The sequence below is a fragment of the Martes martes genome (genome assembly GCF_963455335.1).
Source record: "Martes martes genome assembly, chromosome: 13".
NCBI lineage: Eukaryota > Metazoa > Chordata > Mammalia > Carnivora > Mustelidae > Martes > Martes martes.
Window position 1 is genome coordinate 30,999,326 of NC_137901.1, and position 25,357 is coordinate 31,024,682.

A 25,357-nucleotide genomic window follows, 5' to 3' on the forward strand; every position below is an offset into this window, starting at 1 on the left:
TATGTATTTTGCATAGAATATTTATATTTCATATTTACCAAATATGAAAAATCCATCCTTAACGGCATATAAATGGCTGATTTGGCATCATATGTACTGATCAGGCTACTTGATACTGTCCCATAGATCCTTAAGGTTCTAATCCTTTTCTTCAAGCTACCTTCTCTCTGCTGTTCAGGTTATAGTTTAAGGTCTATTCATGTGTGTGCACACGCGCACACACACACACACACACACAGTCTAACATTCCAATTAGTACTAAATATTAAATTTTGTCTTTAATAGCATTTTGATGTATACTCTTCTTGCATCCACATTCTCAGATGTGTAGAGCTATGCCCCATACAAAACCCTGCAACACTTTTCTAGACTAAACTATACTGTCTTTCCTAAGGAACACAGAGATTTCATTTATACGTAATCTTTACCCTTTGTCTTTCAAAGCTCAAAATACATCATTATAAGACTAATTTAACATTCATTAATAAAGACGACTCTTGCTTAAAATAATTTAGTGTTTAGCATCTCTGAAATAAGAGTAACTTTCGTTAAAATAATAAAGCAGACATTCCTTATTAAATATTTTTAATTCCAATTAGAATTTTAAATTTTTTCCTTGTACTCATTTCCTAATAATTTAATCACAGAAGTGATTACAACAAAGGAAAAATTTTCACTCATCAGAGTAAAAGGAAGAGTCTTAATGTAAAGATTATTTCCTTGCTGAGTTCATTTGATTATCTGAGCTGCAACAGAACAAAAAAATTCCATTACCTGAATAAAAGCCAGAATTTAAAATAAAGAATAAGGGGTGCCTGGGTGGCTCAGTTGGTTAAGGGTCTGCCTTTGGCTCAGGTCACGATCCCCAGGTCCCGGGATCAAGCCCTGCATTGGGCTCCCTGCTCAGCAGGAAGCCTGCTTCTCCCTCTCCCACTCCCCTTGCTTGTGTTGTCTCTCTCAGTCAAATAAATAAAATCTTAAAAAAATAAAATAAAATAAATTTAAAAAGAATAATTAAAAAGAAAAACTATAAAAATTGAACCCCTATCCAACTACTGCTAAAAGAGAATTAATGCTATAATTGTTTGTAATAAGACACAGGACTAGTAGAGAAAAATAAAACCTATGTTACAAAAATTCAATGTGCATGGATGTTAGGGCTTGGTTTTTTTTTTTAATTTTAATTTAATTTTTTTAGAGTTTTTTTAAATTAACATATAATGTATTGTTTCAGAGGTACAGGTCTGTGACTCGTCAGTCTTACACAACACACAGTGCTCACCACAACACACACCCTACCCAATGTCCATCTCCCAGCCACCCCTTCCCTCCAACAGATTGTAATGTTTTATTAAACAAACTTTGTAGGCACAAAAGGTAATTTAATTTTATAGTGCATTTGAAAGAGATCTTCACACAATTTGTAGCTGCTTGTAATATGTATGTTTGTTTTAAAGTTTAGTCAAAAATCAATTTAGAGAGGGGTGTTTGGATGGCTCAGTCAGTTAAGCATCTGTCTTTGGGTCAGGTCATGGTCCCAGGGCCTGGGGATCAAGCCCAGCATCTGGCTCCCTGCTCAGTGGGAAGTCTGCTTCTCTCACCCTCTCCCTCTGCCTCTCCCCCTGCTCATGCTCTCTCACTCTCAAATATTATAAATAAAATAAAATAAAAAAATCAGAGAAAGAACACATCCATTTATTCTTCAACACAAAATAGTATTACCTCATTAAATTACTATGAATAAATTTATTACCACAGTTTAAAAGATTTCCTTATTACTGATTTAAAGAAAACACAAATGAAAAAGCACTATCAAGTGGTAGTGTTTATCCATTAAACTATTCTATTTCTCTCCCTCACCCCATTTTTTAATAGGGATTCACCTGTATCAGAAGCTAAGCAAATTTAAAATTCTCTGAAGATAGGCAATTGTCTTATCAATACACTCTCCCTAGTAACAAAGTTAATAATATGCTAGGAAATACAAGTTCTTTTTTCTTTTTTTAAACTGAAGTATAGTCAACATACAACGTTACATGAGTTTCCGAATATGTAGGTTTCTTATCTCAAATATTTTAACTTCCCTTTATTCACTAGGACAATCTACAAGAGTTGATTAAAAGTTTTATCCATACCACATGTTCATAAGATATCTCCTTTTCATTTATTCAGAAAAAACTGACACACCCTACTTCGTGAGCCTTCCCTGGCCACAAATTTAAAAATTTCCAAAATCAATGCCAACTCAACATTTCATTTTCCTCTCTCATTTATTTTTTTCTCTAAACACTAATCATGATTAGTATGTTATATATTTTATTCATTTTACCCTGTTTCTTTTCTGTTTCCCTTATTAGAAGGTAAGTTCCATGAAGGCAGAAAATTTTGTTTTATTATTACTATAACTCAAGCACTAAGACAGTGCTTGACACTTAGTAAATAGCTAAATAAATACTACTAAGTATTTATCAAAGTAAATAAGTAAATCTTTAAAAAAAGAAAAAAACTAGTATGATCTATTTGCTCATTTTTGGAAATTAGTCTATCCATCATGCTTTAATTATACTAGTACATACCACTTTGCTTTATATCAATATGCATTATTTTTATTAGACTACTTGGGTAACTTTGTTCTAAATTATTAAAAGGATTCAAGCAACTTTTGTGGAAGCTTCCTATGGCACAAAGCAAAGAGCAAGCAGCACACTAACCTACTACTACCAGGTACTTAATGTTTGTGATTCATGATCATATGTTTTAAATTGTGATTCAACCTCATTTATTTGGGCAATTGTGTTTTCTAAGAAATAAATAAATCTGATTTTAAAAATATCATGTATTCCATATGTAAGTATTCAATTTTCAAAAAATTAAAACAAAACTGATATATACTAAATTAAGTTATGGAGACAAGAAAATACTGCACTTCATTATGATTACTCAATTTAAATAATCTGTACTTCTCTCAGCCTCAAATATGCTACCCTATTTAGTTGGTTTTCATTCATGAGGTCAACACAAAAATTTTCCAAGTGGTAAGACTCTGAAGTAATGTTAGCAACTATGATTTCAACAAGGTATAAAAATCTGTACTTTTTTTTAAAGATTTTATTTATTTATTTGACAGACAGAGATCACAAGTAGGCAGAGAGGCAGGCAGAGAAAATGGGGGAAGCAGGCTCCCTGCTGAGCAGAGAGCCTAATGCGGGGCTCGATCCCAGGACCCTAGGATCATGACCTGAACCGAAGGCAGAGGCTTTAACCCACTGAGCCACCCAGATGCCCCTAAAATCAGTAATTTTCTAAAAGAGAAACAGAAATAGAACAAAAGATCTAATAAGAACATAACTTAACTGGCAGAAGAAATTGGAAGTCTCAATTTAACAAATACCACTAGAGAACTTTCATAATTGACCTCTGAACTCGAGTGAAATCAGGAAAAAGTGTCTATATGACCAGAGATAAATGGATTGAAAGCACACATCAAAAAACAAGTCCTGAATAAATCAATGCAAAAAAAAGGGGGGGCCCAACAATATTTGGAATCTAGTACACCTATTAATTAGTCCATCTGGGCTGCTATAACAAGGGAAATTTTCATCAACCAATTATATTTCTCGATGAATGAATTCGCTTTAGTCAATAAATAAAAAATAAATGACAAAAGGAAGTCATGCCAAAAACCAGTGTGATAACTAGTCTATTTCCTGTGGGAAGAAGGGAGTTTACTGAAACAGTGCTTGCTGGATAAAATAATAACTGAAGTCTTAAAAAGAGCATAATTTTCTTAAATGGCTCAATAATGAAGTATTTCCATTAAACCCCCCCCCTCAATATTTGTGGTAGACTTATAAAATTAGGTAAAAGAGTTTCTTATTTGTTTGCAATGGTATGAATATTTGTGCTCCTTTCCCCCCAAATACATGTTGAAATACTAATGCCCAATGTGAAAGATACTAGGGTAGAGCCTTGGGAGGTGCCTAGGTCATAGAGAGGAACCCTTAAAGAAGAGATCCCATAGAGCTCCCTAGGACTTCTGCCAGCTGAAGATACAAGAAGTCTTCAACCCAAAGAGGGCTCTCACCTGACCACACTGGCACCCTGATCTTGAACTTCTAGATTCCAAAACTATAAGAAATAAATTTCTATTGTTTATAGGTCATCCATTCTCTGGTACTTTCTTATAGCAGCCCAAACGGACTAAGACAATGTTCAATCTCCAGAGAAATCTTTTTTCTTTTTAAAGATTTTATTTATTTATTTGACAGAGAGAGAGAGATCACAAGCAGGCAGTGAGGCAGGCAGAGAGAGAGGGGGAAGCAGGCTCCCCACTGAGCAGACAGCCCAATGCGGGGCTCGATCCCAGGACCTCGAGACCATGACCCGAGCCGAAGGCAGAGGCTTAACCCACTGAGCTACCCAGGTGCCCCGGATGAATTTTTTTAATAATGTTCAGAGTCTACTATATCAGAAGTTAGAGCTTTTTAGTCCCAATTATTATTTTCATCCCCCATAGAGACTCCATCTCTGAAACTGCTACTGTCCTTTAGTAATTATATATTTTTGTAAGGCAAAAATCTATACAGTCTTTCAAGTTCAATACTGATAATCACACTGATATTGAAGATCATCTTATGTTATCTTTGAATTTTAAAAAAGTCCTTTCAGAGGGCAAGTACTATGATGAGCACTGGGTGTTATATTCAATAATGAATAATGAACATCATATCAAAAACTAATGATGTAGTATACCTTGGTTAATTGACTTTAAATTAAAAAATTAAAAAAAAAATTTTAAAAGTACTTTCTACTTATCACCTCCTACCCCACTTCCCCCACCAAATCAGAGAATCAGAAGCTAATTCAGACAAAAATCTTCAAATCCGCTGTCCTTTCTCCCATCTCTTGTTAGAATTCATGATACAACAACTCTGAATCACTGTTCATCTACACAAAGACTATCCTTTTTTCTTTTCCTTGTAGGCCAAGTTAAAAGGCAAGTGTCTACTCTGCTGACAGAGTAAGAAACCCCTGCAACCAAGGATATGGATGGGAAAGATAAAGAATGGGTTTTTTCCTCCTAGTTAGAACTATAATAGTTTGTCTTTGATCTTTAGCATGCATAGCATAGCAGTGCCAGGAATCAAATATCCTATCAGGAGTATTACAGAAGAGCTAGAAAAAAAGAGCAAGGTAGTAGTAGTAAGCTTTCTCTGTAGATACAATGACCTAGTAATGTGACTGTGGGTATGAACAGAACTGGCTTGGCTGCAGGGACAGGAGAGGCTGGTGCATTCTGGAAGGTGAAAAAATTATGTAAAATGTTTCTTTCTTAATTTATGTTACTTAAGAGTCTAGAGTCAGGCACATCAAGTGGAAATTGGTTATTAAAACCTTAACATCCTTTATATATGAAAAGTAGACTATGATACCTAACAATGTATAAAAATTACCTTTTTCACAGTTTTATCTGGTTCAAGAGCAATATCTGGAATGTTTGCATCCACCATCAGGGAAAACAAGTTCAAAATCAGGTTAGAATACCTAAAGGAGAATGGGAAAGAAAAAAAAATAGTAATGCGTTAGTTCTGCAGTTCTTTCTCCTGCTAAGCATACTCCTAGAAGTAGTTGTACTTGGATCTTTATGATGACTCCTACAGAATATAGAATGTGCCATTGTCAGCTGTCTCACTGAAAAGCAAGCCTTAAAGAAGTATCTTATTCTGGGATGTTGATATAATGTCCTTTCTAGGTTCTACACTATGGGATAAACTTTTGGAGTAGCCATCTAATGGCATTCTTTTCACATTTTTACAGTAAGGATATTCTTTTTAGGAGAAATCTAGGGAGAATCCACTTTATATCTAATTAGCATTTACTAAACACTGGAGATCTGTCTTTGCTAGATGATGTTAAGAATCGGCTACCTTAAGACTACCTCAGCATGTCATGGCTAAAGGAATGAAAGAGCTAAACAGTCATCCCACTAATCATTCAGGAATATTTCCCCAGGGATATTAATCACCATCTTGAACTACAGCGGCTTGTCTGGATATAAGCAATCCTAAATGAAGGAGAAAATAGCTAGTACTCTACTATATTAAGAATAGGCTAAGTATATAAATAATATCATCTTTGGACTATGCTGGTTCCTATAGAAACTAAAGGTTTATCCTCACCAGTCCTCAAACTATTCCACTTCCTCTCCCTCTAGAAAGAATGGTATTATTCCAAATGCTCATTTCCAGAGGTGAAGCCTTGTGGGGAAACGTGTAAGTGTATACTGGGGACAATCCACCTCCTCCTTCAAAACCCTCTCTCCTTAGAGAGTTACAATTTTTCTGGATGGCCCTTTCTTAGCACTGTAGTGATAAAAGACATTCAAGTTTGACTTTGGGGATGGAGGTGAGCAAATGAAGCTTTGTTTTTATTCAATAAAGCCTTTTAGCTGATCTCAGTAAAAGTTTCAACGAGTACCTTGCATGTCTCCTCTAGGGATGGAGGTTGGGCATTAGGTGATACAGCACCTTTACTCTAGCCATCTACTTATCCACTATATAAATAGGTACAATTTTTTACCTGAAAACTGGTTACTACTGAACTATAATGATAATGGAACCTGAAGACAAAAATGATTATTCATATAAACTTCAAATCACCTATTTTATCAATATTTTTGAATTTTATATTGTCCATAAAAATCAAGAGGGACTATAAGTGGAAAAAAAAAAAGAGGGACTATAATGAAAACTTATACCTTGAAGTCATCTTGTAATCAAATTGGGATAACTCACTTAGACTCGCACAATAATAGCTAAACAGCCTTAATTTAGCTTTAAGTTATTCACTTCCTTAAGGGAATTTATTTTTAAAAAAAGCATTATCACAGATGTCATTCCATTTCTACTCATACAATAATTGTGTTTATTCAACCAACAAATATTTACTGAGTATTCACTCTATACATTGTTTGAGGCACAAGGGATATAGTGGTGAACTGAACCAACAAGGTCCCTACATTCATGAAGTTTACACTCTGGAAGAGAATGGGGACTCACAAAATAAAATGATAAACAACATAATTTCATATCTGACTGACTGATAAAAAGATTTTTACAAAAAGGACAACTCAGGGAAATGGGTCACAGATTGATAGGTTAGGGAGAACCATCTTAAGCAGGTATGATTTTATTCTAAATGAGCTGGGAAGCAGCAACTGAGTGTAGAGTTCGTAGTGACACACTCAGATATACATTTTTGTTTTCTCTTTTTCAGGGGAAATATGAACACACTCCCCCACTACCACAAATTATGCAGTCGAGTTTCCCACATTTGGAGGAATTGCAGGGGTAAGCATATCCAGAGTGCAATGAACAAGGCTTGCTGCAGGAAAATCACCTTCATGATCATGGTATCTCCCCTGCCAGGTAAGGAGGAGATGTATTAAAAGCTCGCATTGGCCATCTTGTGGGAATGGAGAATGGAGGCAGGGAAACTATTACACTGATACCTAGGCAGAAAAGAAACAATACAGATGTTTCCAGGCTGTACTTTGGAAATGGAGTGGAAGACAGTTGTTGATGGTTTCAATGGAGCAGGGGAGAGAGGGCAGAGGAAATGAATATCACCAAGGATTCAGCCTTAGCAATGGGAAACTACTGTTGTTCATCACAATGAGAAAGAGAATGAAGAAAGAGCAGAATTTGGGACAGGGAATCAGTAATATTCTGTTTTAGACATACTGAGTTTGAAGTGCCTACCAGATTCTTAGGATGTCAAGTAGACAGAGAACTCAGAGGGGTTATCAGGGCTGATGGCATCAGTTCAAAACATTGGCATCTGGATCCTAATTAAAGTCACAGGTCTGGATGAAAATGCTGAAAGAGAGTTTGGGGGGAAAATGATCTAGAACAAAAAGGTTTTTTTTTGGTTTTTTTTTTCTTCAAAGATTTTTTATTATTTTTTTTTTAGTTATTTATTGGACAGACAGAGATCACAAGTATGCAGAGAGACAGGCAGAGAGAGAGAGGAGGAAACAGGTTCCCTGCTGAGCAGAGAGCCCTATGCGGGGCTCGATCCCAGGACCCTGGGATCATGACCTGAGCCGAAGGCAGAGGCTTTAACCCACTGAGCCACCCAGGCGCCCCAACAAAAAGGTTTATACTGACAATGGAACTTCTAGACAGCTGAATATGTAAAGGTCAGAGAGAAGAGGGAAGAAATCAGTAAAGCAGAAATAGCCAGCAAGGCAAAAAGAAAAGGAGCGAATTACATCAAATCTAAGAAAGGTTTTCAGGAACAAAGGAGTGCTCAACTGTGTCAAAGATGCTAGGAAGCAAAGTGGCCGCTAGATTTGGTTTAGGTAACTGTTTATCTTGATAAAATTAGTTTTAATAGCAGAGTAGGGCTAGAAGTCTTCCTGGAGAAGGCTGAAGGAAGAAAAGGAGCCAAATTAGTGGAGACAGTGAGAACAGGTCTTTTTAAAGCAGATGGGCTGTGAAAGAGAATAAAGAATTGGGCAGGAGTACAATGTCTAGTAATACTCCTGACTTACCCCACTAGACGCCACTGGCACTTACCTAGTTGTGACAACCAAAACTGTCTCCAGACATTGCAAAATGTGCTTTGGGGGTTAAGGGAAGTGTAAAAGAGCTCCAGTTGAGAACCACTATTTAAAACCAATGGTGATGGAGCGCCTGGGTGGCTCAGTCATTAAGCGTCTGCCTTCCACTCAGGTCATGGTCCCAGGGTACCAGGATGGAGCCCCACACTGGGCCCCCTGCTCCATAGGAAGCCTGTTCTCCCTCTCCCACTCCCCCTGCTTGTGTTCCCTCTCTCAGTGTCTCTCTCTCTGTCAAATAAATAAATAAAATCTTTTTAAAAAATGGTGAGAACACCATGAATGCTGGCTTTTCTTTAGTGACATACAGCTGATGCACTGCAGGAAAAAGAAGACACACAGTTCTGACTAGAGATAAAGTATCAGCAGGTGAGGTTACAGGACTGGATAAAAATGTGCAAGAAAGTTCAGAGAAGGGCAGTGATCATAGTTTGAGGCCATAAAATTCAGTGGGGAAAAGAGAAAAGTGAGATTGTAAGGCAGATTTTATATGGTGGAAGGGCAGCAAGACTTGGATGTATGAGGTTGCAGAATTCCAGGGATGAGTATAATGCAAAAATAAGCTGTAAGAATAGAAGATGTTGGTCAGAGAGTGGGAAGCTTGTGACTGAAATTTTGGAGGGTTACATTAATGGTACTTATGAGAAGGAGTGGACAAGGTTGGCTCTACATGAGAAGAAGGCCTTCAGAGGTCAGGTCGTGGCTGGAGCACGCAACGTATGAATGGTGAAGTCTACAGCAGTAGTCATGAAGAAGGCAATACAAGTTTTCAAGAAACAGAGGGTGATGGGGAGATACATGATAGGTAGCAGTGGGGAGGATATCTATTGGTGTGATCTCACGGTGTGCGTGCTTACGCTTTTCTTTAAGCAAGTAAGGAAAGAAATGGTTTGGAAGCTGCAATAGGGAGCATGGAAGGCACCAAGCTTTGAGACGTGTAGGATATGGAAATCAAGAAGAACCACTTGAGAGGACTGCAAGGACCATGGCATCAGCAGAGTACAGCCAGGCGCTATGTATTACATCATGAGAAAAATGTGCTTTCAATGAACCCTCAATTATTTGCATTCTACTCTGCTGACTATACAGGTTTTCCCAATCTTGCCATAAGGGAATCTCAGGAATATATCACAGGGTAGATTCACACAGTAACACAGGGAGGGGAAAACAAGGCTCAATTTTGAAAGAGATATTTCAGAGGTTCTCAAAACGTGTTGTCCATTAGACTCACCTGGGAGCTTCTTAAAAATATCAATGCCAGGGTGCCTGGGTGGCTCAGTGGGTTAAAGCCACCGCCTGCACCTCAGGTCATGATCTCAGGGTCCTGGGATCAAGCCCCGCATCGGGCTCTCTGCTCAGCAGGGAGCCTACTTCCCTCCCCACTCTCTCTGCCTGCCTCTCTGCCTACTTGTGATCTCTGTCAAATAAATAAATAAAATCTTTGGAAAGAAAAATTATCAATGCCCTAGCCCAATCCCAGACCAAGTAAATCTGAAGGGTCTCAAAACTATTTTTCCCCCTAAAGTTCCCCCAGGTAATTCTAACAGGCAGCCAGGATCTATGATAAAATGTTTGCCTTCATGGAAGCATATGTGTGTTTCTTTTTTAAAAGGCAAACATTAATGTTTTCTGGAGTATCTGTTGGTTTTAATTAAGCCACCCACGCTGCTATTATTGTAGCAAAAGAAAACAAAATGTAAATAAATATAAAATGGGATAGTCCATAAGAAGCTTAAACATCCAATTATTTTGTAGAAAATCTGTCACTACCTTAACGGAATTAATCTTTTACATCCGTTGCTATGAAGCTGAATTTTCCATTTAAGATAGGACACATGACCCCCCCCAAAAGAAAGCATATGTATTAAATAGTATAGTCATTCAATATTCTACACAGAAAAATAGATTTAAAGTTTACTAGACATCTTTAAAACCATTATCAAAAGAAAATATAAGGTCATCCAAAGATGGTCTAAATTGTTCATTGAAAACCTTCAATACTAGAAAGAGAGATGCATTTAAGCACATCAAGTGAGGTTTCCTATAGGGTTCCAGGGGTCTATTTCCCCTACAATATATCCACTTTGCATGCAACAAATATCAAAGAAGAATCCTACAAAAAAGATTTATTCAGTAAGCGTAGTACTTCAAGGAGGGAGAACAATGAACATAATGATGAAAGGAAGGATGATCAATAAAGTCACACCTATTTGGTAACTATGCAAACTTTCTCAGACGATGTAAGAACTTTACTTGATATAGTCAAATGCACTCCTAATTTCAGTATTTTTACCGGAAAACTTAGGCTGTCTTTGTATCCTAAGTGTATTAATGTTTGGTATATATGTGGGTTAAGAGAAGGAGTTATGTTTTCCTTGGACACTTAAAATGTTTTAGCATTACTCTTGCCATGAAACAGTATTCAAAAACCAAATTTACTAATAATTGGTGTGTTAGGTATTGATTAATAAAAGAGATGATAATGTATTCTGTTACATGAAAATCAGAACACCATAAAATGTATTCTGACATCTATACAATTGTAATCATTCATAAGTTAGTTTAAAAGGAACTGCTCTTGTTACAAGGTCCAATGTTAGTGAACGGTTTCTTGCTGCAGAAAATGATCAACCATCCACAAGAACCATGAAAAGAAGATGGTCTGTCATACCTACAAATCCTACTTTTAAAAAGTGCCAACTAACCTTAGCTCTAAACACACTTTTTTTTGTTTAAAGATTTTATTTATTTATTTGACAGAGAGAGATCACAAGTAGGCAGAGAGGCAGGCAGAGAGAGAGGAAGGGAAGCAGGCTCCCCGCAGAGCAGAGAGCCCAACGCGGGGCTCGATCCCAGAACCCTGAGATCATGACCTGAGCCGAAGGCAGCGGCTTAACCCACTGAGCCACCCAGGTGCCCCTAAGCACACTTTTAAGTATCAGGTTAACTTTTATGGTACAAAGGCAAGTTTTTACTAACAGAACCATGTTCTAAAAAACAGTATTAAAAAATAAATGTTGGGGGCATAAGTGTCCAACTCTTGATTTCTGCTCAGGTAGTGATCTCAGGGTCCTGAGATCAAGCCCCACATCAGGCTCTGTGCTCAGCATGGAGTCTGCTTGAGATTCTCTCTCTCTCCTTTTGCCCCTCCCCACCACACTCTCTCCTTCTAAAATAAATAAAATCTTTTAAAAAATTGAAAGTATGAAAAATAAATGTAGATTAAAAGATTAGGGTCCAGTTGATCTTAACCAAAGTACAGTGAAATTTAAAATAATAAAAAAGCAGTTTTCATGAAGACTTAACATAAAACTATTTAGATTAATCTCTGTGATTTTTCTTAGTAGTGATGAAAGTTAACTTTGGCTCCACATTAATAACCTGCCTGTTTTTTCATTCTACTGAATTGCTACTAATCCATTATCAATGACAGTTTATAAAGCACATTGTTTTCCTTCTGCTTTCAGTAAGATAGAGCATCTTTGCCATTTCTCTAGTTATCATTTCATATCATTCTGTCTGCCTTGTCACTGAGAATGCCATGGTTCCATCTAGTTTTCAGTAGGCTTTGACTATTTTAAATTAAAAATTCCAGATATTAAAGTGGAACTCTGATCTCATTTCTCTGAAAGTGCTTCTGCATCAACAGACAAATCAAAGAGCACTGATCTCATTATTCTTTCAGCATCTGCGGTAAGTAAAACTGAGTCACTCTGCCACCTAAAGGATAAATAGTGCAGCTGTTTGTAACATGCACGTCAGAGTTCTTGACACATGGTACAGACTGAGTTAACAATGAAGGCCTAATGAGTCACTGCGGAGACAAAATCTGATTAACAGAGGACAGCCATTCTCCTAGGACAAGCAGCATCAACATCACCCAGGAACATAACCTCACCCCAGGTATGAGGCAGAAATTCTGGGGGTTCTCATTAAATAAACTCACAGAGTGTCTATGTTCTAACCACTGCATGAGTAAGTGAGGTTACAAAGACACAAGACAGAGCCCACGTGCACAGGCAACTTTCTGTCTACTAGTCATATATTTTCACTGGGAAGGGGTGAAAGAAGGTGTGTGTCCTGGGCTGGGAGTTTCCGCATAGTTAAGTTGGGTAAAGTGATCCTGCCATTTTTGACTAATGACCGGAGCCATGCCCCACATTTAACAAACATGACTTACATTTTTTCCTGATGATATATGTTAAGTCCTAAGTAAACTAGGACGAAGAAAGCAGAGATGGAGTGGCATTGGAGAAAGAAGAAAGGATAGAGAAAAATAAACTTTTTTCCTTTAGCAGGACGACTGATGAGGTGCTAAAAGACACAAAATCATATGTAACATTTATTCTTCCATCATTTAACAAACTTCTAAATGTTCCTTAAGAGCAACTGAAACTAAGGCTGATAAAGTTGCTACAGAACAAAAATGAATGGATTAGTATCACTTTAAATAAGCTAAATGCTTTATTCTGTGATAAAGAAGTAGGAAGAGAGCTTGGGAGAAGGAAAAGAACTCAACATCGTGATTATAATCCTTTAGGGAGATGTGAATGGTTATGAAGCTTCTTAATCTTTTCTCCATCCCAACAATATCAAAGTATACAGAGTATATTTTACTAAAATGGTTTTAGCCCACTGATTTTGAAGCCTCCATGTTTGCCTAATCTTATGCAATGTTAGCTTCCTGTTTGGTGGCATTTAGCAACCAAATAATTAGTGGGAAAGCAAGAAATTCTTTTTTCTTTTGCTATCAGACAGTTTATCAAAATAGATACCAACTGTGCATTAAGAAATACTTTGCCTGTGTCATTCTGGAAAAGAGTGATGCTAAAGAATGTATGCATTTGAACAACTCCTTTTCTTGCTCTATGAAATGAATTTATTCTTTATGTCAAGCAAATCAACTTACCTTCGAAGGTGGAGAAAAGCCGTGTAACACTGTTTACGGAACTCTTGGTACTGCTCACTCTGGGTGCCCCCCATTCCTTCTACCATTTCTTTATTCAGCTTCATTGGAGGAGGAAGAGGCTTCGGATCCCGACCCAAAATATATCCGAAGTCTATGTGGAAGAGTTTGCCTGGAGGTTGATAAGAAACTCATTTGTTTCCAGAAATATCTTTAAAAACTGAGAAGGGGATATGTCATATAACTGGTATAAACAGTGTCTTTTCATAAAGAATATTAATTTATGATGAAGTCTATTAAATTGTTTAATCCTCTAAACCCAAGCTTAGGAGTGGTCTTCAGAGCATTTTGCAGTTCATTTTAACTTACATTTATTTAGATGAAATTACAGTTAAAATAATCTGAGGGTAATATTAATTTATATTCCACTTTTAGATCTTCAGAACTAAAGACAACCAAAGGCTAGATAACTTTTAAAGGTATTAGCAGAAATCAGTATCTTGTAACAAATTTCTCATGCTGAAGTTTTACACAAATTCCATTCATAAGCAGAAGACCTCTTCTGTTAAGTATTCCTGAAATGAATCCTTTAACTTATCACTATTCCCCTTACCAAAACAAAACAAAATCCCCCAAATTTCAAATTATATTCTTAGCTTCATCTGAACCATTTTTAACTAACCCATGTCACTTGGTAGCTGCAGACTAGGAAGCCACAGTATTTATGTCTGCCAAGAGCTGACGACAGCTGCAGTGCCCATGATGACAAACCCTAGGACAGTTACCTAAACCCACAGACAAGATATATAATAAGAATGTGACCAATCATTCACTTTAGAGAATGACTCATCATTTGAATTCATAAAGCATCCTGTGACTTACAAGTAGGTAAAAAAGAGGCATATATTTTAACAGAAAAAGTAGCTCCCTGGATCCTACAACCCAAGCTCTATCAAGGAAGGATTTATGCCTGTTTTGTGTATCCCCAGCCTCAGAATAGTTTCTGGCACACAGTAGGCACTCACCATTGAATGAAGGAATGAATTCATTTAAAAAGCCAGACAGGGGTGCCTGGGTGGCTCAGCCATTAGGCATCTGCCGGCCTGGGTCATGCTCCCAGGGTCCTGGGATCGAGCCCCCAAGTTGGGCTTCCTGATCCATGGAGAGCCTGCTTCTCCCTCTCCCACTCCCCCTGCTTGTGTTCCCTCTCTTGGCGTCTCTCTCTGTGTCAAATAAATAAATAAAATCTTAAAAAAATAAAAGCCAGCCAAAAAATTTCCCTCATGCAATCTGCCCACTCTTATTTGTCTTGTAATACATTATATGACCTATTTTATGTGAAAACCTATCCGCCATCATGTATTTGGGAAGCTCAGGTATCTGCCCCCTGCCTCTTCAAGGGTAGCAGCCAAAAACTTTCCTTCTTCAAGTACATGTACTGAGCTTGGGTATACTTTTGCCATCTTGCAAATATTTTTATATATCAATTCTACCATTAACATGTTAGCTAAACTCTCTACCTCTTGCTCTGAACATTATTACTATTACCTGTGAATGTTATACTCCCTCTTTAGGTCACTATTGGAAATAGAAAACAATGAGGGGCACAGAATGACTCCAGGTGTGGCCACGAAGTCCCAGGTGAACAGTGATGCACTGGGATGTGGTGTAACTGCTCTTTAGTACAACGGACACCTTCATGTTTCACTTGATCAGGTATGTGACCCCGACAAAGCCACTTAATGTTTCTAAGCCTCACTTTCTAAACTGCAAAATAGGTGATTACTGATAATTACCTTATAAGACAGAAGTAAGAGATAATACATTTAATATTTAGCACAGTACCAGGTACACAGTAAATGGTCTAAATGTCTGCTGTCATTGTAATCATTTCCCAATAAGCTACAGATGAGTGTGTCAAGCAAAATAACTAAAAAACCTCAATTAAATAAAAAATGATTACATCCATAGCCTTGTCCCATTTTGGTAGCTATGATCCCTGAGGAAAAAAAATCATTTTAGTCTGAATATAAAACCAAAGCTATCTAATATCTATTTAATAAGATAAATTAAGCTACTTAATATCTAATGGCCAGGTCTTTTAAAGGTACTTACAAATGTTTATCTTAAATACTTCAAATACCACTTCAAAAAAAATTTTTTAAATACTGAACTCTGTTCAAAAATAAATATTAACTACCATCTTAAAGATGTTTAAAATAGACTGAATTGGTATTTATGTCCCTTATACCTGAGACCACAACTGCCAGGAATTAGTAAAATTAAATATTAAAGGGATAAGCAATCTTATTATTTGCAACTCTTCCCAGGCACTGTTCTTACAATGAAAAACTAAATAATACATTAAGTTGGAAATCCTATACAACTTTGAAAATGAGAAAGAACTTCAGATCTGCCAAGGCCAAGTAATAAAAAAAAAAAAGTCCAAATTTAAGGCAATACTGATACCAAATTTAAGTAAAATTCATAGACACTGGTGCTATTTTCACACAACAGTAAAGAAAACTATGCTGAAAATGATCGGCAGTAGAGAGCAGACATTGTACTACATCTACGACATGGAGTTCATATATAAAGAAAAAGAACAGTTTATACATGAATATGCATATTAACAAGTTTCCCAAGTTTTAAACACTATCATCACCCGGTTATGGAATAAGTGGCCATTATCAGTGCAACCACTGCACTGAAAACCAGTTTTCCATTTATCCATATAATCTCCTTGTCTTTTTTTTTTTTTTTTAAACTTATACCAGGTTTAAAATGTTATATTCAAATTGGGGAACTGATGGAAGTCTCCTAAGAACTTTTTAAACAAATGTTTATCTATCTAGTATAGTAAATGACAGCTAGGAGGTGAGGGGAGAAAGAATTACAATTAGATATAGAGAGCAAGGGACCTGTAGAGAATTGAAAAAGGGTGTTGTTTCCCCAAAAATAACAAGTAAAAGCTTAGTGAAATGGTTCCTCTAGCTCACACCAGGGCTACCTACAAGGCATCCATCTGGCACACATCTGGTAAGAAGTTACTAGTGAGGCTTTCACCCCACCTATTCATATCAAAAGAGTTCAGCGAAGTGTGTAATGAAATTATTTGTTCACTTAGCTTTCTGCCCCAAACTAAACTCTTCCTGAACCATTAAGAGTCTTACAATCAAGAACCTTGCTTTATTTATTTTTGTATAGCACTGAAACCTAGGGTAAAGCCTACCAAGCAAAAGCACCCAGTGTGACTAGTTTGCATATATTTAACCAATGATATCTCAATTTCACATTTACAGCTTAGACAACTTTTATAAACATTGTTAATACAAGAAATTTCCTTCTAGAAACCAGAGAGTTCTTGCGGGAAGTTGTTTTAACATTTTTGTATCTTTGTTTCCATGAACACCTACAAAAGTTAACAGAGGCTGAATCTGGATCACCTAGGTCCTTGCTACTTAGTACTATACTGTGATTTCACTGTTTTTGATTGGGTTGGTATTAAACAGCAAGGCTACTTCAGTTGTTTCAGGCTAACAGTAACAGAAGCAGAAGTGGTTGGTTATATCCTGAAATTACATGACACCATCCTGAAGAAAGGTTATAAAGTAATTCAAGGAGAGAAAAGCTGTTTAAGCATATTCACATGGGACACAATATTAACAGCACCCTGACCTCAAACTCACACTATACTATCTGCACCATATTCACCCTCCAAATGACAATTTAGTTTCAGCATTACTTCATCTGTCACAATAATGTTGCTGGATTACATCTTGCTAATCTGTAACATGATTTAATTTATAAATCTGTTTTTACCTTATAGTTATAGAAGATTAGATGCACAAGAAGTTAATATCAGGTTTTATGTTGTACGTAGTTTAGATTATAAAATGTAATTATCAACACAATGGGTTTTACTTCTATTTAAAACAGTTCTGTGTATTACTCATGACTGAAAAACACCGTTTCTGAATTCCAAAATGTGTTTCAGAGGTCCCTAACCACAAATAAAATAGATTTTTGGAGAAATCCATAGACGTCACCAAATTCCCAAGGGAAGTCCATGATTCCAAAAAGATAAGAAACTACTTTTAGAGTAAGGAGTTTGATAATTGTAGTACTTACTGGGAAAGCTTCATCTCCTAATCCTTTGAAGTCCAAGGGAGTATGAAATGATTGAATTTTCCGTGATTTGGTAAAAAGTCCCTGATCAACTTCTGTTAAGGATTTCACTGCCTTCAACTAAACATGTATCCTCTGTTCCGCTAATCTAAGCTCTTCATTTTGTGCTTTACTCTCACTCTGAGTTCCCATTGTCTTCTACAAATTTGTTGGGACAAATACCATTCTACCCTTCAAGACTTAAAGAGATGAGAAGCTTACGATATTATAGGTACAGATAACCTTTCCTTGGTTTTATTTAATTATTTAAATAATGTTTTGTTTTGGGGTACCTGAGTGGCTCAGTCGGTTAAGAGGCTGACTGCTGGTGTGGTCTCAGGTCCTGATCTCAGGGTCATGGGATCCCGCCCCCTGCTGGGCTCCTTGCTTAGAGGGGAGTCTGCTTGAGGGATTTCTCTCCCTCTGCTCCCCCCCAATCTGCACACGCTCTCTCTCTGAAATAAATGCATCTTAAAAACAAAAACATGTTTTGTTACCAATATAATTTCTAATGATACTCAGCACTTGAGCAGATAACTTATCTGACCTAACTTTGATTCAAAACTGATTTTTTAAAATAAATCATGCTATCCTAATATCAAACTGTATTAGCCATCACACAAAGCTTATTTAATGGGATCCATCTCTTAAGAGGAAACCTAACTTCACTTTTCTCCATTTCACTACAGGCATTACTGGAACTCCAATGTCAGCTCTGCATCACTGCTTGCAAATGGAGAGTATCCTTCTTATAAGAAAACTCTCAAAGAACAGGATTACTGCTTAATTATAAGGCATAAAAGATTCAGTATCTAACAATGAAACCATTATTATGCTTTGCAAGTTCAAAGAGTCATGTATTCTGAGAAGAGGCTATTAATGTTTTAAGAAAATTCATCCTCGCTGGTACCAAAGGGAATGGCTCTTTCAAACTTAATGTCTAAAGTGAAACTTGTAATGATTTTAAAAACGCACTTCATGAAATTAAAAAAAAATGTTTAATTAAGAAGTTCAGAAAGTATGGATTTACTCAAATCTATTAACAAATCTATTAATCTTAAACAGTCAAGAGATAAAGTGTACATAAAACAAACTGAATGTTGATTGTAATTACCTCCTTTTGTCCCTGACTTGCAATACAAAGGGAGTAAGAGGTGCTAATTAAGTTTCCTTGTTATCTGAATAAGTGACATTAACTTATTTCTAAAATTGTGGTTCAAAGCATTTGTAGTTCTTAGATTTTTAAAGAGAACAGATACTACTGAAATGAACAGTATTTCAGAAGAGTTTTTTTTTAATTTCCCTTTTGTCTATCCAATAATTACAAACAACCAATCTCAAAATTGTACTTATTTCATTTTTTCACACCTCTGCTTAATCCTTCTACCTGACTCTCTTGTTCTGTTCCCCATAATCCAAATTCTATTTTTGAAAATCCTACACAATACTCAAATTTAAATATTCTTCCCTGCCACTCTACTTTATAGCAAGTTTGCCACTCTTCAGTTCCTTTGCATATGACCTGACATTTTACTATTTTTTGACAAAATGCCTTTATTTCTTACATGAATGTTGTATTTTTCTTATGTGAATGTCTTAGCATGAAACCCAGGAAAAAAAGAAGGTGGTGAACCACCAACCACTTACTGATGCAATGGAAGCTATATTTTTGGAATTAAAAATACTCCCTAAGCTGGGGCGCCTGGGTGGCTCAGTGGGTTAAAGCCTCTGCCTTCGGCTCAGGTCATGATCCCAGGGTCCTGGGATTGAGCCCCGCATCAGGCTCTCTGCTCTGTGGGGAGCCTGCTTCCTCCTCTCTCTCTGCCTGCCTCTCTGCCTAGTTGTGATTTCTGTCTGTCAAAAGAAAAAAAAAAAAAAATACTCCCTAAGCTACACTCCCAATACTCCTAACACTTAATAGTTAGTTAAGCCCTTACAATATACTTAGTTAGAGCTATTTTCACTTACAGTTAAAAGCACAGTAGTGATGAAATATTTTTCAGTTTTTCAGTTTTTGAGTAATGAAGAACAGTAAGACATACCTAAGTACAGATCAGTACAGACATTCCAATTATCTGCTAAATATTTCCTGTAATTTTTTTCACATTCAACTGTTAAGATCTTGGGTTTCTTATGAATAGGGACAAAATTAAGCTAACTAATGAAAAGAGGGCAAACTATTTAAGAAAAAACAATTTTTAAATGCTACATATTTTCATTTTCCCTGTAGTCATTAAAGTCAATAAAGGTTTCTCAACAAATTCTCAGACCCTACCATATGTACTGAATCAGAAACTGAGCATGAGGCCCAGCAATTTGTAATTTAACTTGCTCTCCAGGTGATACTGATACAAGCCAAAACTTGAGGACTTCTGACCTACTTTATACTGACTAATACAACTCTCAACTGGAGGTAAGTCACTATAGAGGGGACACTGGCAAGGAGAATTACCTCAGTGAATTAAAACTCATATTCAGTACTAATGGTTACAGTTTCCCTGTGTTGTATAACCCCCTTACTTTAAAATTTGACACATTTTTATGTTCAAGGGGTTACTAAAAAGTGTACTAACTTTTTATTAATGTAATTTATGGTTGCTAGTCTATGGTAGAATTTGAATGCTTTAAAGTACAATTTAACCCTGTCCAAAATCATTCATTACAAAAGAAAACAAATGCAGTGTCTACCCAGCTTTAAGAACTATATCACCTAATAAGAAAACTTAAAAAAAAAAAAAAAAAAAAGGACTATCCTAATCTAAAGTTTTACTTCAACTGAATTAAGCTTTGTCATGTAAAACAGGTGATACAAAAGGAGGTAGATTGATTTGTCTCCACAATGTGACCTTCAACCAATCTAACCAACCTGTGTTACCTGCAAAGGCATTGCTTATTTCAGCTTCTGGGTATTTTTACTAGAATGTGTGCTTTTTTCCACTTATATCCCATAGAAACCCAACACATTCTTCATGACTCAGTCTAGGTTACTTTTTCCATGAAGTAATTTCCAGCCCCTTAAGCACAAAGAGTATAACACTTTATCCCTCTTTATTACTTCTAATGAGAAGAAATGATGACCTTCTAAAATAAACTTAAGCAAACAAAGAAACAAACAAAAAGAAAAACAGGACCCTTTACAACAGCCATTAACATTTTCTCTATGACAGGTTTCAGTAAACATAAGGAGGCTGACTTCCTGATATTGAATATTCAAGAACCTTTCAAAAACTCAGATTTTAAACAATGTCTAAAAAGAAAACTATTCACATGAACATAAGTCCTTCTCATTATCTGTCTAAAGTAATGATTAATAAAGACTAAAAAAGTATTTATAGATTAAAAGGGGGTGGTCTCATGCACCTGGTTCTCTTTTGCATACATGAACTGAGAAAAAACAATCAAATTGGTAAAAAAACAAATACTATGCCCATAGTCTATAGTAAAAATAAGTGTAGGCAGGAAACAGATTATCCCAGAAAACCTAAGGATGGTTAAAAATATATGAAAAAACTTACTTCATTTATTCCTTTTAAAAGCATTTGCCTACTAAATGCATAAAACTTTTTATGCCCCCTTCTCTCAAGTCCCAGAGAATAAATAAGCACATTAAGAAAGTAAGTCTATAGATTTAGATTTTACAGTATATTTTACCTACCAAACTAATTAACTTAAATACAAATAGCTTAGGAAGCGACACCATTTGAATAGTCAACAAAATTCTTTCTAGGTGAAATAGTGAACTACTGTGTTATGCCCCATGGCGGGGGGGGGGGGACAAAACACTGAATCAAACATGTTTCTTTTCAAAATCTCAAGGTTTACCTTAAAACACAGAAAGAATAAGATAAAATCAATGATCAAATTGACTGTTTCTCTTTTATAAACCTTCCAATACTGGGGCACCTGGTTGTTCAGTCTCTTAAGTATCCAACTCTTAATTTCGACTCAAGTCATAAACTCAGGGTCCTGAGATCAAGCCCCACATCAGGCTCCATGCTGGGCATGGAGCCTGCTTAAGATTCTCTGTCCCTCCCTCCCTTTGCCCACACCCCTCTCAAAAATAAACACTTGATCTTAGCGAAAAGGCCGAGAAGCAATCCCCCCCTCTCAAAAATAAACAAATAAAACAAGCAAATAAACTAATAAATAATAAACAAGTAAATAAACAAATAAACCTTCCTATACTGCCAAAATAAAAAGCCAGTCAAAACATAATTTAAAAGGCAGTAACCTTAAAAGAGTTTGGATTTTAGGATGGAGAAAAAGGAATTTTTGAAGTATATTTTTTTTATGTCTAAATTTACGACTCCAAATAAAAGCTACATAAGCCAAAAAGGAAAACATTCTTATTTCCTGGTAGTGAAACAAACAAAACCGTAACAGTTAGCCAGCCCTGAAGGAATGTTTACTATAAGCTCTAGACACACAAAAACTCTACCATATTATCTTATTCAACCCTCATACTACCACCAAAGAGAGATTCTGTTATTACCTGCACATTCAGAAAAGTGCCTGAGTCACAGATGTAAGTAACTTACCCAAAGTAACCCAATGGTGGAGGGGCAATTTAAACCCAAAGACTTTTACTTTAGAGCATGAATATTAACTCCTATGTGAGAATGTTTCTCAGAATTAAAAAAGAAAGTCAGTCAATTTCATATAAAATTAAAGAATGATAAAGAAGAAAAGTGCCCAATTAGGCTAACAATGACTTTCCTAACTTCAAGCTTTCTGACAAAAGATTCAGAGTATTTATTACTCTGAAGTGCTGAGACAGACAACTCCTCTCACTACACAAAACGACAACTCCAGATTGGATGAGCCATCCTTGGGACCTACAAAGAACTTTTCCATTTACTACAGACACCAAGTTCCTAGTTCCACTTGTGAATGTTTTTCAGTTACTTAAATACTAATATTAAAAGTTAATCCTATTATAAAGTCTGTATATCATAAAGAACAAAGTTTTTCAGTTATACAGGTCTTGTTTTTTCCCCTCAAATTTTAGAAAATTAAAAAGCAAAAAACAAAACAAAGAAAACTTTCCCAAGAGTTGAGATAAACTCATATTATCTTCTATTTGAGCCCTGCCACAATTGAATTACCCTGGATAAACTTCTGAAAGCTTCCTCAAAGGACACCAACTCTGAAAAAAATAAGTTTTTCAATTCCATTGTAGAGCTTAAATTTTTAATTTCTTGCCCAGAAAATGCTATATCACTGGATTAATAAGTGAAACACCATTCACTCCAAATTTGCTTCAGGAAAACAATGTTGTAAGTGACCACATGGCAATACATTGACAAAGGAATTTCCAGACTTTCACATTTATGGTGGACACACATCGCCCTCTGCTGGACAAGCTCAGGATACTTCAACTATGCAAAAGTATCCACAAACCAATAAATACAGGCAAAAAAAAAAAAAAAAAAAAAAAAAAAAAAAACTTCTGGGAAATCTGGAATCGAGACTCACATTTTGCATTTTTGCACATTATTGTATAAATTTTACAATTCTTTCTATGTTGTGAAACAATTTCCTCCACACACTTCTAAAGTTAACAGTCTGACCTTTTTGTGTCTCATCTAAATTTATAGGTAGAACAGTGTGTTGGGGATAAATCCCTAAAAGATCCCCAGTAAAATGAAATTTAGCTGTCTTCTTCCTCTCTGTTCCACCTCTTACCGGGGAACTAGAAATAGATCAATCAGTGGAACTGTGATTACCATTTCAAACCATTTTCATCCCAAAGCAGAGACATAGACACTATATCTATACAGGCTGGTAAATCAGTGGACAGAAGGTATTTTATTTTGAAGAATGAGAGAAATGTTATTTGTCATTAAAAAAAATTGCTCCTCCAAGACTGAGATTGGAGGACTATAGAAGAGAATCTCAAATTTTAACATGTCACAGTCTGTGTTGAAGGCATAAGGGATTTAAAACAAACGAGGGAAGGGCTTCATGATATTTGAGGCATTTTAACTGCAAGTACAGAAGTGTATTTCCTGCAATGAACCACATTCAAAATTCACTTTTAACATATAATAGTTGTCTAAACTATACAAAGTCTAATTACAACATATATGTAATTAATATAACTTAATACCTCTTTGAAATACGGACTTTCAGTAAAAAATGCATATAAACAAAAAACATTTCAAAATAAATCATAAATTTTAAAAAGTCAAAGAATACATTTTATTTTCATTTGTCTTGACATATTTGATATTTCCTTACATCATATCATTCAAACTGAACTTGAAAACTAAAAACATTTATGCTAGTAAGACTTAACATGATAACTGTATGATATAAATGGATGAAATAACTAAAGACAAGTTAAGAAAAAAATAACTGAAAGAAATGCTGTTTCTTAAGAAAGAGACAGTGTCTCTCATCTAGCACGTGGTAAGGTTTCGATTTTTAAAGCCAAAGTTGGAGCACCCTCTAGTGGAAAACTGGTGACAAGATGCTTAAAACCTTCTGATTCTGAAATTTCTATACTTCTAATTCCATTAAAACAAGTAACCGTGATAAGTAACTGACCACAGAAGTATATTAAATTGACTCTGCTTTCCAAATCTTATTCCTAAAATATCCCTATCAAAATATACACACACACAACAGAGCAGTTCTCAAAGTTCAAAAGAAAGATGTCTATTATTTAAAAATTTCCAAATGAAGAGACAACATATGTGAAAATAACATTATAAACGTAATGCTACCCTATGCAGCAGATAATTCCAATGTAATTATCAAATGATTACAACAAAAAACAAATGGAATCACTCTGGTACTCTGATTCTTGTTAAAAGGTTTAACTGAAAAAGATAGTAAAAGGACAACATGACAACTTTTTCCAACTTACAGTTCTCTCCAAACACACTGCAATATTTTATAAATATCCTTTGCTAAATTGGCAAATTTGGCAAGAACCTCTATGACATTCCTTGGTCCCAGTTAGTAAAACTGCAGGGCCTTGACAGAGACATGGTTTCCACATGCAATTTCTTTTTTCTTCTTTTTCTTTTTTTAAAATTATTTGAGAGAGAATGAGAGAGAGACAGAGCATGAGGGGCGGAGGGTCAGAGGGAAAAGCAGACTCCCTGGTGAGCAGGGAGCCCAATGAGGAACTCAATCCTGGGACTCCAGGATCATGACCTGAGCCAAAGGCAAAAGCTTAACCCACTGAGCCACCCAGGTGCCCTCCCACATGCAGTCTCTACCATAGATAATTTTTCACACTAAGCAAAACTAAATATATGAAATTCCAGATGATGAAAATTAATAGGGTTAGTCGTATATAATAATTAGACTAATTTGAAGTATGAAGCTACATTTGATGTATTAAATTCTTGGTATCACATTTTGAAGGAATACTAACAACACAGAAAATGTTCTTACTTGAGAGACCATTTTAAGAGTAATTTAAAACCTATTTTCTGTGGAAGGCTTGAGGAACTTGAATTATTTAGCCCAGAAAGAAAAGACTACACAGAGAGTGCAGCATTTACTCATTCATTAAGTCAACAGTGATTTATCAATCACTTTAGCTAGGTGTTGTTCAAGGCTCTGCAGGTACAGGAGCAAACCAGATGGACAAGGTCCCTGCTCTCATGGAACCTGCGTCCTGAATAGGAGATGATGATAAGAAGTCAACA

At 36.0% G+C, this 25,357-nt stretch overlaps 1 protein-coding gene across 1 annotated transcript in view; it reads right to left on the reverse strand.

Annotated features, from left to right (window-relative positions):
- Positions 1-25,357, reverse strand: part of PIK3C3 (phosphatidylinositol 3-kinase catalytic subunit type 3) — a 138,431-nt gene that overhangs the window by 12,118 nt on the left and 100,956 nt on the right. Inside the window, exons 22-23 of the mRNA XM_080821014.1 lie at positions 13,530-13,698; positions 5,454-5,544 (exon numbers count right to left, since the gene is read on the reverse strand). Coding sequence (XP_080677140.1) covers positions 5,454-5,544; positions 13,530-13,698 — 260 coding nt within the window. The remainder of the gene's footprint in view (positions 1-5,453; positions 5,545-13,529; positions 13,699-25,357) is intronic.